General features: G+C 33.1%; 1 protein-coding gene across 4 annotated transcripts in view; it reads left to right on the plus strand.

The window, feature by feature from the left end:
- The first annotated feature begins 477 nt into the window (after window positions 1–477).
- The window catches only part of LOC130901168 (eukaryotic translation initiation factor 4 gamma 1-like), a 63,001-nt gene continuing 49,084 nt past the window's right edge, over window positions 478–14,394 (plus strand). Inside the window, exons 1-4 of one of the 4 annotated variants that reach the window (XM_057812307.1) lie at window positions 478–784; window positions 841–1,002; window positions 9,865–9,914; window positions 12,239–12,420. In XM_057812307.1, the coding sequence (XP_057668290.1) occupies window positions 938–1,002; window positions 9,865–9,914; window positions 12,239–12,420 (297 nt within the window). In that variant the 5' untranslated portion in view covers window positions 478–784; window positions 841–937. Of the gene's footprint in view, window positions 789–840; window positions 1,003–5,376; window positions 6,087–9,864; window positions 9,915–12,238; window positions 12,421–14,394 lie in introns of those variants that run through there. The other 3 variants (XM_057812308.1, XM_057812309.1, XM_057812310.1) reach the window with 3 other exon arrangements.

Below are 14,394 nucleotides of genomic sequence, written 5' to 3' on the forward strand. Positions count from 1 at the left end.
ATTTATAGTCTAGTTGTTATTGAAATTTTATACGACGTAATTTCAGAATATCCATTTATTGGAGTAAATTTATTAATTATGTTTCGATTACTTTTTTTTAATTTCTTAGTTTTCTACCGGATTACCGTAGATTATGGAACTGGCTCTGGTTCCTTTTTCTATAGCATAGAATACTTAATATTTTAATGTTTAGACTTTTATTCCGCCTATATCTTATTCCATTAGTTCTTCTAATATTTTTCAAGTATTTTTCTATATTCTTACACTCTTTACACTCAACTTTCTTTCGCCGGTAAACATTGTCAATATTTTTTATTTGATAGTGGAGAAAAATGCTTTTTGAAAAGATATATACAGGTATTTATTGTATTATTGAATAACCAGACTATTTTAACTGTATTTTAATAGAATGAAAGGTACAGTTAAAAGTTTGTCTTTGATCAAGTGAAATACGATTTTGATTGGTTAGCTTAGTTTGACAAAATTCCGTTAGATGTGCTTATGCAAAAACGTGAAAGCCGCGTGTCATTTTCGATAAAGTGAAAAACTTCTTAATTTACTTTGTATTATTTAAAGTGACATTTTATATGTGTATTTGAAAAATAAACTTTCAGTGTTCCCGCTTCTTCCCCTTAAGAAAATTTAAGGTGAAATGAACAAGGACATCCTGTGAAAATATGTTTTTAGTTTAATATTCCGCCATTTTGAAATTTCTTAACCTTCTTCCATAGTTCAGACAGTTTAAGTAGTGTTATTTTTTTTTAAATTCCGTATTATTTGGTGCGTAAGTAAGTACAATGATAGTGAAAATACCAACAAATAGAATATGTACTTTTATAGAGTTCCAGTAATGCGTCAATGTTGAACATATGCAGATTTTACCTAGAATCGGTCTGCCACGGCTGCTGTAAGGGACTTTGCGCCCTCCAAGGCTGAAATGAGCAGTAATCAGAAACAGACGGCGGCAGGCGGGCCGCAAACTCAAAGATATACATCTTCTCCGTATCCTTTTTAAATAACCTAGTCCCAGTTACACCCATCTGTCACACCAAAATCAAAATGTCAAACGAGGTTTCTGCATGTTGATAATTGTAGACTTTATTCGAATATTTCTGATTTACCTTGAAATTAAATATAAAACTTTCAATTTCTTCCTTTGTTGAGTGCACTATATTTACAATTCCTTAAAATTTACTCTTAATCTTAATCATATGTGTTATAATATCATAAATATTTTGTTTTGCATCTTTTAAAAATATGTATGCAGCTAGACATTAATGCATTTCCTGATTTTGGTGTGCCAAGTGGTGGCTTGTAGCTTTCATTACTCAATAGGTATTGACCAGAATCAGGTAGGTCTGTCTACATTCACTTGCTTAAACTGTGTTGCTTAGTTTAATAACCCATATGGTAGAATATTGACGGTATTTTGAAAAAAGTAAAACAAGCTATTTGTTTGTGATTATTTTTTCAAAATTTCATTAGGAAAATTATAATTATAGTGACGTGTTTTTCACTTGAATGTATTACATCATGCAATGGAAAATGTTTAATAACAATAATTGCTGTAAGTGGATGAATATAAATAATGTTTTGTATAAAGTTACATAAGCATCCTATCAGTAGATATGTGAAGAGATTACTTTTTTATGCCACGTCGAAATTTACGTAAAAACTGACCTATTTAACAAAAAAATATTCAAAATTCTTGAAAGTTTAAAAAAAAATCTCGATTTTATATATTTTTATAAAATTCGACCATTTTATTTTTTTTATAATTGGAAATTCTAACCAAGTAATATGCTTAATGCACATGTTGCTCCCGTTGTAGAATCATTGTGAAATTTGTAAGTTCCCATACAGCGTTGCCACGTTGACTTCGCTTAAAATATGGTACATTGAAATATCGTGGGAATATTATTTTTAAATGAAATTTTAATTGTATAATCACAAAGGAATGTTTTTATCTTAAATTGGACTGTGGAATTTATATAAGATAACGGAAAAAAATAGTACTGGTGCTTATACTAAAATTTTTGTTTTTTTCCAATTTCGGCATTAATTACTATATAATGACAGTTTATTATTACCAAATGTTTAAATACTCATCAAATAGCGAACATTTTCTCACTTGGTAAAACAATAATCGGCATACAAACGTTTATAAGGAACTCACCATTGTTTGTTCCAACTTGCTAGTCCGGACCCTTCTGGGAACAGTTATTGGAAGCGTTTAAATGATATTTTTTACCGAATCTCTGGCTATTCACTGTTCTTGTATTAGTACTTTCTATCAATCAAGTATGAAAAAGACAGTCCTGGAAAGTCTGTTGGAACTCAAAACAGAATCGTTCGTATAACTGTATGTGCCCGGTTGGAATAAACCTATTGAGAATTTTACAGAGTTATACTTAATATAACAAGCAAATACAAAGATGAATTTGTTGCTTCTAATTTTTATTTATAAACTTGAAAACCAAATCAAAAGTTACATAAGATGAAAGTTACTCATAGAGCTGGACAGTTTGTGGCAGAAAAAGTTGTTAAGACCATTTTTCGTTTATGCTTCTTTCTTTCTACCATGAATTTTCTATAACTGTAAAACCATAATGGTGAATGACTTTTTAGTTTAGTAGCTATGACAAATTCGTGTTAAATTCTGAAATTGTGACCTACATATTCATCTTCCTCCGAATTTCTGTCGTTTAAATTAATTACAAGTCTATTTGAAGTACATGTTGTTTATTAAATTGGTTTTCAATTCTTTTTAAGTGATTTATGGCATTTCTTCAATTCTCGGTGCTAATATTTGAGTTTTCGTAAGTAGGGAGTGTAATAATTTCGTCTATAGTATAATCTTTGGCAACTATTTTTGTTTCTAAAACTCCTTTGTATAATGCTAATAGAAATATGGATATTGTTCAAGTAGAAACTCTTGTCTGCTTAGGAAGAATATTTAGTTGGAAATTTACGAATTTGTCTCGAATGATATGATGCGTTAACTAACCCAATCACACTGTTTGTATATAGTGCTGATACCAGATATTTCAGAATGGGGTGCGTTGGTTTCACATTTCCAATTAAAATTTATCCAGGCTTTACGAAGAGTATCATGTCTGTAAAATTGTTTCATCCAAGTAATTGATTTGTCTTTGCATTGATGCTGATTACTAAATTTTTTCCCAAGCTTATTTCAAAATACTCTAATTCCAACTTTGATTCTGTTTATGACAAAATTCTCAATCAACCTACTTTGTGACTTTTGCTTTATTTCTTGCACTCTTAATCCTCGATTTTCTTCTGCCACCTTATTTTTTTTTCGTCCTGGTCCTCTTCAGTCTAGTTTTCTTTTTTTTTGTATCATATATCTTCCTTATTAATAGTTCTACTCTTATTCTTTTAACACTTTTAATTAGTTTTATCAAATTTAGGAGAATTCTTTCTCTCAACAAAAAAATTAACATCGAGTTTTGTTGTTATTAAGTTTTAATTGCCTGTGAAAATTGTACTTTTAGTAGATCAACACTTGGAAAAATGTACATTCTAATAGAAATAGTAACTGCTGAATCAAGAGCTCTTTGACACATTTCTTGTGGTGAATAAATCCATTTTTCAACTATTTTTCTATTTTAAACTTAAATTCATTGCAGGTTTTGACTTTTTCCTCTATTTTTCTCCATTTTTTCCTGTCCATTGTTCAGGTCACTTGTTACTTGATTTCCTCATTGGCTTTTTGGTCTTCCTCTTAGCTGGTTCTTTAACGGCTTCCATTCTGTTATTTTTTTAACTTTACCTTTGTTTTTCATTCGTTTTATGTGTCCTCGCCATCGTATTTGCTGTGATTCTATTAATCTGGTGATAATCTTCCATTTAACATTTTTTTAATTTCGGCGTTTACGAAGGATCTATATTGTCGTCCGTCACCCAATTTTTTTGGTTCATATAATTTAATTTTTATATGTATAAGAAAGTTAACACCACTTAAGCCTCTTATTTTCAAGCAAACATTAGTAATATATCGAATAAGGGGGGGGGGTTTATTTTTTTTTTCTTCAAAAATTAAAACAAATATTAATTTTAACACATAAAGATCCTCAAACTCAAAGAACGTCATCTGGTTGGGAAAAGATAGTTTTTCTTTTCACTTTTCTTCTACTTAGTCTTCCCTTAATTTAGTTGTAGGCCCCTTCTACCAGCTTCCTGCTCTTTCTTAAAGAATGTCTCCTGTAGGTCTTCATGCTTTTCGTCAAGCTCCTCAACATAGTCTTCTCAACATTAACTTTTTTCCTTTTTCAAGATAGTCAAAGAAAATTATCCCACACGAATCCCAGAAAAACTTATGCCTGCAGCTAGAAGGGTCTTTGCTTTCTTCGAAGCTGGTTTTCTCTTTTCAATCCATTGTTTTGATTGTTTCGGGTGTGAAGTGATGGACCCACGTTTCATCCGTGGGTAAAAATTCGGCTTTCTTTCTGTGGAACATTGGATAATACTTGATGGAAATATCTTCACGACGCTGTTTTTATTCCATTGTGAGCAAATCTATAAATAGTATGTGGATATTCAAATCTTGATCGTAACATTTGATTTATAGTATGGATAGCATCTCCCGGGTCTAAATCCATATTAATTTGTTTCAAGTTGAGTCTTTATATACTTTTTACACCTCGTATTAATGATGGAACTCAAAATCTTGTAGACCGTTTGAGTAGGACGACAGGTCTGTAATTAGAGCCCATTTTTGAGTTTCCTTTTTAGAATATGAGCCACTATTCCATTTATCTTTCCAGAATAGCTCTATTGACTATAGTCTATTCAGTAGCTCTTTACCGTCTGATTGACGATCTCCTCTGGTCCTCCGTCTATGAAAACCCTTTTTTGTATTCAAATCATTGTTTCCAAGCACTGCTGTGTGTCTGTAATTTTGATGTTCAATGTACTGGTTTGTTGATTGTAGTTTCCATTGCATTGATTTCCAGCGTTTGATTATTAGCTTTTTGTTTCTTTTGTGGCCTTATTTCCAACGTTTCTTCAATTTTTGTTCCTTCTAGAATTTATTTGTAACCATTTTGACTACAATTTTTGTTTATTTGATATTCGAATGATAAATACCGATTTACAATATGAATTTTATCACATTTGAATCACTCTGTAAGTATAAATATATTTTTCAAATGAGATTTTCTTTTGTTTACGTTCAAAATAAATTTTGCTAAAAAAAGAAGAGAGAAATATTTTTTTTTTTTTTTAAATTACAAAATTTTCTATAAAACGTAAAATTATTTCGAAACACGGAAAATTTTTAACGTTTGGCAACGTCGTAAGCTAGTATTTAGTTTAGAAAATGATGGCGCATGCCCTATCGGTTCCTAGTGGCAGATTTACGAACTACTCTACTGTCATAGTCAATATAATGGCGTGTGTCGCCGAAAACCTATATTGACTTGAATAAGCAAATCGTTTGATTTTTTAAATTATTTATCGCTAATATACACAAGTTAAACAGGTTTTTGTTAACTGTAACTTAAAAATAGTTGTAAGCCAAATTATGTACCCATGGCCATGTGATAGTTTTTAACTAGGGAAATTATTTGTAAAACGCCCTTATTGATTTTTGCTGTTGGGTGCAGCGCGACGTGCTAGCATGTTCGAGTTTCGCTATTTTTTATTTAATACGATCAAACTGTTTTTATAATCACCGTATTGTGTTCATTGTGATCCATTAAAAAACAAAGCTTTTTATCGTGAGTGACATTGAGTTTTGTGGTTAATTTTTAGTGTTTAATGTATCCATCGCTAGTGGTTGCAAAATCCAGTGATGATTCACATCATGTCACAACGTAATTTTATAGAAATTATATCTAAAATACATTCAGAATTATTTAATAATGTCGTTTCAAATAAATATATACTGCATGATATGTTTTCGTCGAGGAATTAAGTTTTATTGACTAACAGCATATTCTAAATTCCTTGTTTTAATTGTTCAATGAACATGGTTTCGAGGTACATATCTAACGGCACTGTCAACGTTAAACAGGATGGCATGTGCCCGCTACCGCTGCATCCTTATAGGGTGATGCAACCAAGTAAGTCTTTTTTTTTTTTAAATAAATATGTATTTAGAAACATCAAGGTTTAGTCGGTGGCCATTAAGACGCACGTGTGCAACGGCCATAGTTTTAGGCCAACTGTAGATCATAAAATATCAATTGTATCAGTTTTTTTTTTGGAAACTTTTCATAATTCTAATGAATATTCTAATTAGAAAGTGTCTATAATGAAATAAATTCATTAAACATTGTTCTTCATTATTACTTGGAACGATTACAAGATGTGAAAGTTTTTATTTAAGATCTATTTATCAATACCTATAGTCTGTGTTTCATAGTGTGGATTTTTTTTATAAAACCTAACCATTTTAAATGTGACCAATCAATTTTATGCATTTATTTGTTTACAACTCATCTGCCAACACTGCCATCGTCAGTATCATAAGTTTCGATTCAAATCATTATTAGATTTTAATATTTTGAAACAACCAATACAATATTTGAGACTTTTCCAAATTTTTTATGGACCAATTTGAGTTTTTTTTTGCTTAAAAGTTTCTATAAACATTTCTAAACAATCTTAGATCCTCCCATGTATTCAAACGCACTTTTTTCATATATTATTCACAAGATAATATCAATTTGTAAAGGTGCTGAATTGAATTTTAATTGAATCTTGCAGTATTGACACATTACATAAACCAAAAGTCAAGGTGATTGTTTAATAAAACTATTATTACGTTGCATAACATTTTTAGACGTAAATTCTATAAAATAATTAAGGTATATACATTTTTTTCATCCCATGATCTCTTGTAATTATTAGAAATTGTTATTCACACATCTTAGTTAAAATTTTGACGGCAATATTTCAAACTCTTGGAATATTATGTTTGGCAACGTCGAAATACAGTTGTTTGTTTAAAACTTATTTTATTAAACTCTGTACTCGAAAGGACAAAAAAAATGATTAATAATTGTGAATAACGTTCAATGACCGGACTATAAGGAGCGTGTGCTTATTAAAAAATCAATAGGGTACGTCGTCCTTCAACGGGCGTCATCATCGTCGGGATAAATTCATCCCTCCCTTGAACCGCCGAAGCCTGTGTGTAGAATGCACCTCTCGTGCACGTAGAGATGGAAAATCGTGCTCGGTTAAAAAATAACAGTTTCGTAAACTCAACAATCGAATGTTTCAATGTTTGTTGAGGTTTTATCATTCGCTAGATCAAAAAGAGAATTTATATTGAAATTTATCAACGAAAATGTGACTTCCAGTTCCGCAAAAATTACCGTTCAGACGTCTCTATATTTCTGTATCATTACAAGATGTCGAGGTCATAGATCGGACGTTCCCGATCCGACGATCGCTTCCAGAGGACCTTGACCAGTCGAGAGAATCACCTACCCGCGCCTCCTACTAATAAAGTTTCGGCGGCTTTTGTCTACACGGTGTCATTGCGCTGACGGATGATTTCCGTTGTTGTCTCCTCTTTTGCGAAATTACTAAAAGAAATAATTTTTGTATGGGCGCGAACTTCCTTTTAACATACAGGGAGCGGTAATTAATTTTAATCCATGAACGAAATATTCGATATGGGAGTTGGGTATTATGATCAGTGATCTGATACAACGGGTTTATAGGTCATCTAAATACGGGGTGTGACGGATAATTTACGAAAACATACTATCATGAAAACTGATGAATATAATTTATTATAAATGTTTTCTTTGTGGGAATGTGGCAAATGAAAAACCAAAGTGTACTCCTTTTAATATATATTCCGATCTTGGGAGCCTATCATATGTTTTGAATACTTTATTTATTTGATTTCAAGTGATCTTAGCAGTCTTTAATGACCCCTAGCCTACCAATTAGTAGCACTTTAACGCGAATAATAGTATGTTTGTCTTTAGAAAAGTGTAATGGTCTCAGAACGACGTATAAAACAAAAGTATGTCGGTGGAATTCGCGTATGATGCTTTTTTTTTGTATAAATCGAATTTGCTTAAAGTGTGACAAAATAACCTGGCACAGGATTAGAATAAAATGATTTATTATGTGTACCAAAGACAACCAACATGCTAACACGAGTTTATGACGGGCAGTTATCACTAATAGATATTAGATTTTTAAGAGGGCTAACTTTGGCAATAGGGGATCTTTTTAGTGGTACAAATTAATGATAATAAATTGTCACTGGCGTTTCAAAAACCGGGTGGTCAGCATTTAAATAAAAACTATTATTTTTTCAACAAAAAAAAATATAAATATCAAAATATTGTCGTACATGAATAGCTGCTGATTAATTTCTGTTTTACTTGATTACACTATATGTATCTGTTGCTTATGGATCATAATGGTTTTACGTTTTCTTTATAATATGAAGTTATTTACGAATCTAATTTGTTTACTACGATTTGTTGAATAATATTTTTGTGTTTACAAACGACTACGTATATTTCAGATGATAAGAATATGAATAAAACTGTTTTTCGATTAACCTATTTCGGCAAGTGTTTTATTTGTTCCTTGAAGTTGCTTACTTCATATACGGGGATGGTCCCAGAAGTATCTGGCCCAATAAAGAAAACAAAAAAATTTTCAAAAAAATATAGGCCCAATCGTTCTGCAGGCATCTGTCGCTCGTTGTTCTGCTTTGGGGTGTAGTTCTACTTGGAACTTGCTACAACTGAATATTAAATTATAAAATTAAAAATAGACGAGTAAAATGTACCTGCCTGTAAGGAAGTTTGGTTTAAACAGGGTACCAGGCGTGAACTGAACCCATTTTGTACCCCATTCGTCTATTAGAATTTCGGTAGTCTTTTATCTCACGCAAATAATCTTGTCGCCACTTAAAATGTTTTTAAACTGGTATAATTGTATTCTGGAAAATTTGCTATGATTTACTGCATTACTTCTAATGTCTCAACGCTGTTCTCCTTATATAAACTATAAATTGTCGTACGTATAAAATCTTTAGTAGCTTTGTCAACTGATGTTTGTATATCTAAATCTTCATTCGCCCATTGTCTAAAGAACGCCATTTTTCTATTTATTTAAAGAAATTTTTGAAATAAATGAATCTCACCAAGTGACGCCACTGCTTATCGCAGACTATCTGTGGCGGGAATATTTCGAAGCAATTGTGTACAAACGCCTTCCGATAGCTTTGGAAAAATAAAAATGCATTTATGTTTACGATTCGATGTTTTCATTGGTAAACAGTGGAGATGATGAGTCCACGTGAACTGATGGTTTGTTAGACGTTATCCTATGAAATAGGAGTGCGATATGCGACGGCCGTTCTTAGTTGCCCATCCGGTATATAATAAGCTGATAAATGACAATCAAATATCGATATTCAAAGAAACAAAATTTACTTTCCGGTCCCTCTAATAGTTTAGTTCACCTCAGGGACAATATATTGGGACAATTATTTATTTAAATTTGCTTTTGTTGAATTAGAACATTCAATTTTATTATTATAGCAAACAATCTATATTTAACTAATGAGTTTTCATCCAATAATTAGTTTAATGTCTATAATTATACCTAGTTGTACGTTTTCTTGTATAAATATTTATAAATATTGACCACTGTTGATATTGTTAATACTATATGGACAAATACTTTATCCCTTCCTAAAAATTTAAAACTTTTTTTTTTACCTGGTTTTGTAAATAATTTTAAACCCCTCGTTTATGGTAGGACGCAGGTATATAGAATAGCACCATGCAAATGGGTCACTTCAGTGTTAAAGTTTATCAGTGTAATTACAAAATTTTCCTTAATGGACGATTTTAGGTATCAGCCTATCCCGACAGCAATTGGCCACGAGTATGATTATTATTACAGTACGTATCAGTTTTTTAGTTTTGATTCTTCCTTAACCAAAAATTCAATCGATAACAAATCGTTTTTATTTTTAAATTAGATCTCGGATAAACGAAAATTAGAAATTACTTGAAAAAATATTTATCATTTTGGGAATTACCTGATATATTTTCAATTTACTATACACTGATATATGTGTGAATATTTCAATTTTTGTTAGCTTCAAGTCCCCAGAAGATCTGACTCTTATTTTGGTCCACAAGTTCTTAGTCTAACATGGAAAGGAAGGTCATGATTTACAAAAAAAATATTTTTCAATGTATTGTTCGTTTATTTCCACACACCGAAACTTCTATGCCACTATAGAAATATTAACCATCTCTTTCAAGTCAAAATTTTCATACACCGCCCGTTTAATTTCATCTCTTAATTCGGTCTTCAGCTTGGCGAATCAAAAATAGTCAGACGGGGCCATATCGGCGCTATATGGTGGATGTTCAATCTCTGCAAAGCCACATTGTCATGAAGCAAGCGGTCATCTCGACTAATTTTGACTTATTTCCATAATTTTTTGACGCAACTGTCTCAGTAAGTCATAGTAATAAGCCACATTTTCGGTTGTATTTGGTTCCTTAAGATCAATCAAAAGGATACTCTCGCAATCCCAAAATATTGCAACCATCACTTTTCTTATGCTTTTTTAGTCTTATAACAAACCGGAAATTTCTGGTTCGTGCTGTCGTAGATAAACAGTTTTTTATCTTAAAACAGGTGAGATGAATTTATACACTAACTATTCACTAATAATTATGTACGCGCTTTAATTTATTTAAATACACCGTTTAGTTTACTTGCCACTGTCCCGATGTTTTCACTATGATTTCACTTGTTGATTGACTTACGGCTGCTAGACTTCCGCTTTATATATTAAAATAAAATTCTAGAACTTTCGATTCTTGGAAATCTTCCGTAAATAAACAAAAGGTTTTCTTAGAAATTACGGTCTATATCAATCGGCAATCGTTATATTCACCAAATCTAATTTCAACCTATGGAAATAATGGCCAAAATATCATATTATACAGTCCCAAAAATCGACATCACAGCCAATACGCATTACGTTGAACGCCCTACAAATTACGTATTTTTTACTAAAAAAATGTTCCAAACACGAATATTTGGGATATTTTTTTTGTGCCCAAAAATTATCGCCCGATCTCATCCGTCAACTAAACCTAATTGTTGCGAAGTAAATATACGACGATTGTCTGTTCAGTTTCCTGAAGATATCAACATTAATTAAAAAAAAACTAGTTAGACCTCACGTTCGGAGACTCTGCATTATCATTTACGACCGTAAAATTTTGGGAAACTGAATTCAAACGTGCCCGGGTCATCTTGACGACTAAAAACTGCAAAAACCAACGATATCATTGAAAATTATCAAAGATACAGAAATCGGCATAAGTCGGGCAAGAATTTGCATTAACAGAAAAAAATGCAGCGTCTAACTGAATTTATTAAAAGAGGTTTTTGAAAAAGGGTTACTGTAAGTGTTCAAATTCATGCCCGAGCTTTCGAGAGCGTTGCCTGACTTATGCCGATTTTTCGAGAGTGTCGCCTGAGTTATGCCAATTTTTCGAGAGTGTTGCCTGACTTATGCCGATTTTTCGAGAGTGTCACCTTAGTTATGCCGATTTTTCGAGAGTGTCACCTTAGTTATGCCGATTTTTCGAGAGTGTCACCTTAGTTATGCCGATTTTTCGAGAGTGTCACCTTAGTTATGCCGATTTTTCGAGAGTGTCGCCTGAGTTATGCCAATTTTTCGAGAGTGTCGCCTGACTTATGCCGATTTTTCGAGAGTGTCGCCTGACTTATGCCGATTTTTCGAGAGTGTCGCCTGAGTTATGCCGATTTTTCGAGAGTGTCGCCTGACTTATGCCGATTTTTCGAGAGCTTTGCCTGACTTATGCCGATTTTTCGAGAGCTTTGCCTGACTTATGCCGATTTTTCGAGAGTGTCGCCTGACTTATGGCGACCTCCGTATTAATGGTTCAATAAAAAGAGGTACTGGATGACTGTTTGATTAAGTTTAAAGATAGAAGAAGCTATCAGTATAATAAACGAACATTTTTGTCATGTATTGATTTGATTGAAGAATTATGCACGTGTCCATGTTGGAAAATAAAAATGATTATAGAAAAATATATATATATATATATATATATATATATATATATATATATATATATATATATATCTTGTTTCTTTTTTATGTAGGCAACTTTTCAGGCAACTATCGTTGTGAGGGATGACTTGAATCTCATGATTTGTTGTATTTCAGGACCTGAAGGGTATCCTGTATCAGCTCCACCGGGAACGTATGTGCAACCGCCGCCCAATCAGGGAGGGAATCAGGGTCCTACGTTGAGGGGTCCTTCTGTACCGCCAAACCAATCGTCGACGCCTCCGAATGCCGATATAAAAGTGTCTACTTTAACTCAACAACCTTCTCTAAATCCTATGGTAAAGTACCATATTTTATGGCATTTATTAAGATACTTCATACCCATTGTACTCATTTTTATTTTGATATAATCTCGAAATTTTTCTCTTTAATTTGTATCTAATACAAGTTTAAATTGAGACAACTTCAACTTGATTCTATTACTCATTAAAAAACAGCTGGTAGCGCTATTAAATTTCATCATAATGTTCAACCTGATCGAATACATGCACATCTTGTGATGGTGTTAATCTAAGAAAAGTTGGATCATAATTTCCATGGGTAGAAACAGCCCTTTGTAGTTATACTAAACGGAAATTTGAAGATGGAGGAATCGGAGCAAAATTAGATCAACCCATTCTGGTTGGAGTTGGAGGTTGGAGTAGGAGTGTACAATTGCAAAGGGATTGAAGGACACATTCTTCTTCTACGCTTCTGTTACCCAGACAAGGTTCAAAGTACCACATGTGTCAACACCAGAAGTAGTACTCGTTATGTTGTGTTCCACAAGGAGAAATAACCAGGTATATGACCTAGTTGGAAGAGTCAGTAACGCCCAGAAGGTTATCCAAATTTGGGAAGTCTCAATTTACAAAGACGATGCCGTCTAAAGGAGCTGCAAACGGATCATTTAGGTCCAGGAATCGAGAAGAATTTGGTACGAGAATAAGACAAGTATATAGATAAATCAGAATTGTTCAACTTGGTGCAATTGGACTTTGAGAATGATTCAAATAATACGAGGATTGTTACTAGTTTTAAGATTAATAAAAACAAATTTATTGTTTTTCAATATATTAAGATCAATACACTTTTGTCCATTCCGATTGAGATACCTCCAAAACATGTGATTTAAACGCATCAACCGCTTCTTCGGGTGTTGACCTCGCAATTTATTTTTGGTCTGCTGTAATATGAAGAAAACATTGGGTGCCAAACATCAATTCGGTGTTTTGACTGGTCAAAAACGTTTTTGTTCGAACTTATGTGCGAGAGCTCGTATTGTCGTGCTGGAGAATGATTCGTCTTCTGCGGTTGGTTTTTCTGATTCTTTCGGACATTTTTGGCAAACAAATGCTGGTGAACCATTCAGAATTGACCGTTTTACGTTGATCTAATGGAACTGAGGAGACATGTCCAGGTATTTGTTGGATTTGACCCATACAATCAGTTATTTAGTTTCGGATTCATATGCATAGATCCATGATTCTTCACTTGGTACGATCTTAGAGACTTCTTTTGAAGCATCGCGATTAAATTCCGAAAACCAAGGAAACACGGCGGCTCGAGATGGTGCTTTATCACCAAAAGTCGAAGCAAACTGCTGTTGGTTTAATTCACGTCGAAAGTCATAGAATTTTCCAAGTATCTGTCGTGTCTTGAGATGTGTCTGTACCATTCTTCAATTTTATTTACGAGGACCGTTTTTTTTTTCGTGCAGACGCTACGCAGGCTACTGCGAAGCTCTCACACTACACACTCCGCCATTGTTGATATTCAGGCGTCAGTCGGCGTTGTGCTGCAACCACGTAAACATGTCCGGCATTAATGATGCTTCTGCCAAGTGTGATTCGTTTTCTACAGGCTGAAGGCCGAAGTGCTGCAGAAATCCATCGGAGAATGAATCGTGTGTATGGGGAAAACTTCATGAGTGATGGTGTTGTGCGTGAATGACGTCGAAAATTGGACGTTGGTTAAAGAAAACCACAGATTCACCGTTACTGCTTTGTCTACGGAATTTCCAGAAGTTTCAAGGTCTGTTAATTGGCGGCAACTTTCTTTGAAGAGGGTATTGAAAAGCTTGCCTACAGATATGACAAATGTCTCCATCTCTTCGGTGATTATGTCGAAAATTATTGCCTCCTTTGACGTGTAGTTTGTAATTTGGTAGCTTTTCTCATCCTATTGCTCGGCATTATGACATAAATTTTTTATCTCATCATTCTTTGTGTCATTTTTTTTGTTTATCGTATTCAACGGTGTCAACTACTTCG

Source organism: Diorhabda carinulata, chromosome X (assembly GCF_026250575.1).
Source record: "Diorhabda carinulata isolate Delta chromosome X, icDioCari1.1, whole genome shotgun sequence".
Taxonomy (NCBI): domain Eukaryota; kingdom Metazoa; phylum Arthropoda; class Insecta; order Coleoptera; family Chrysomelidae; genus Diorhabda; species Diorhabda carinulata.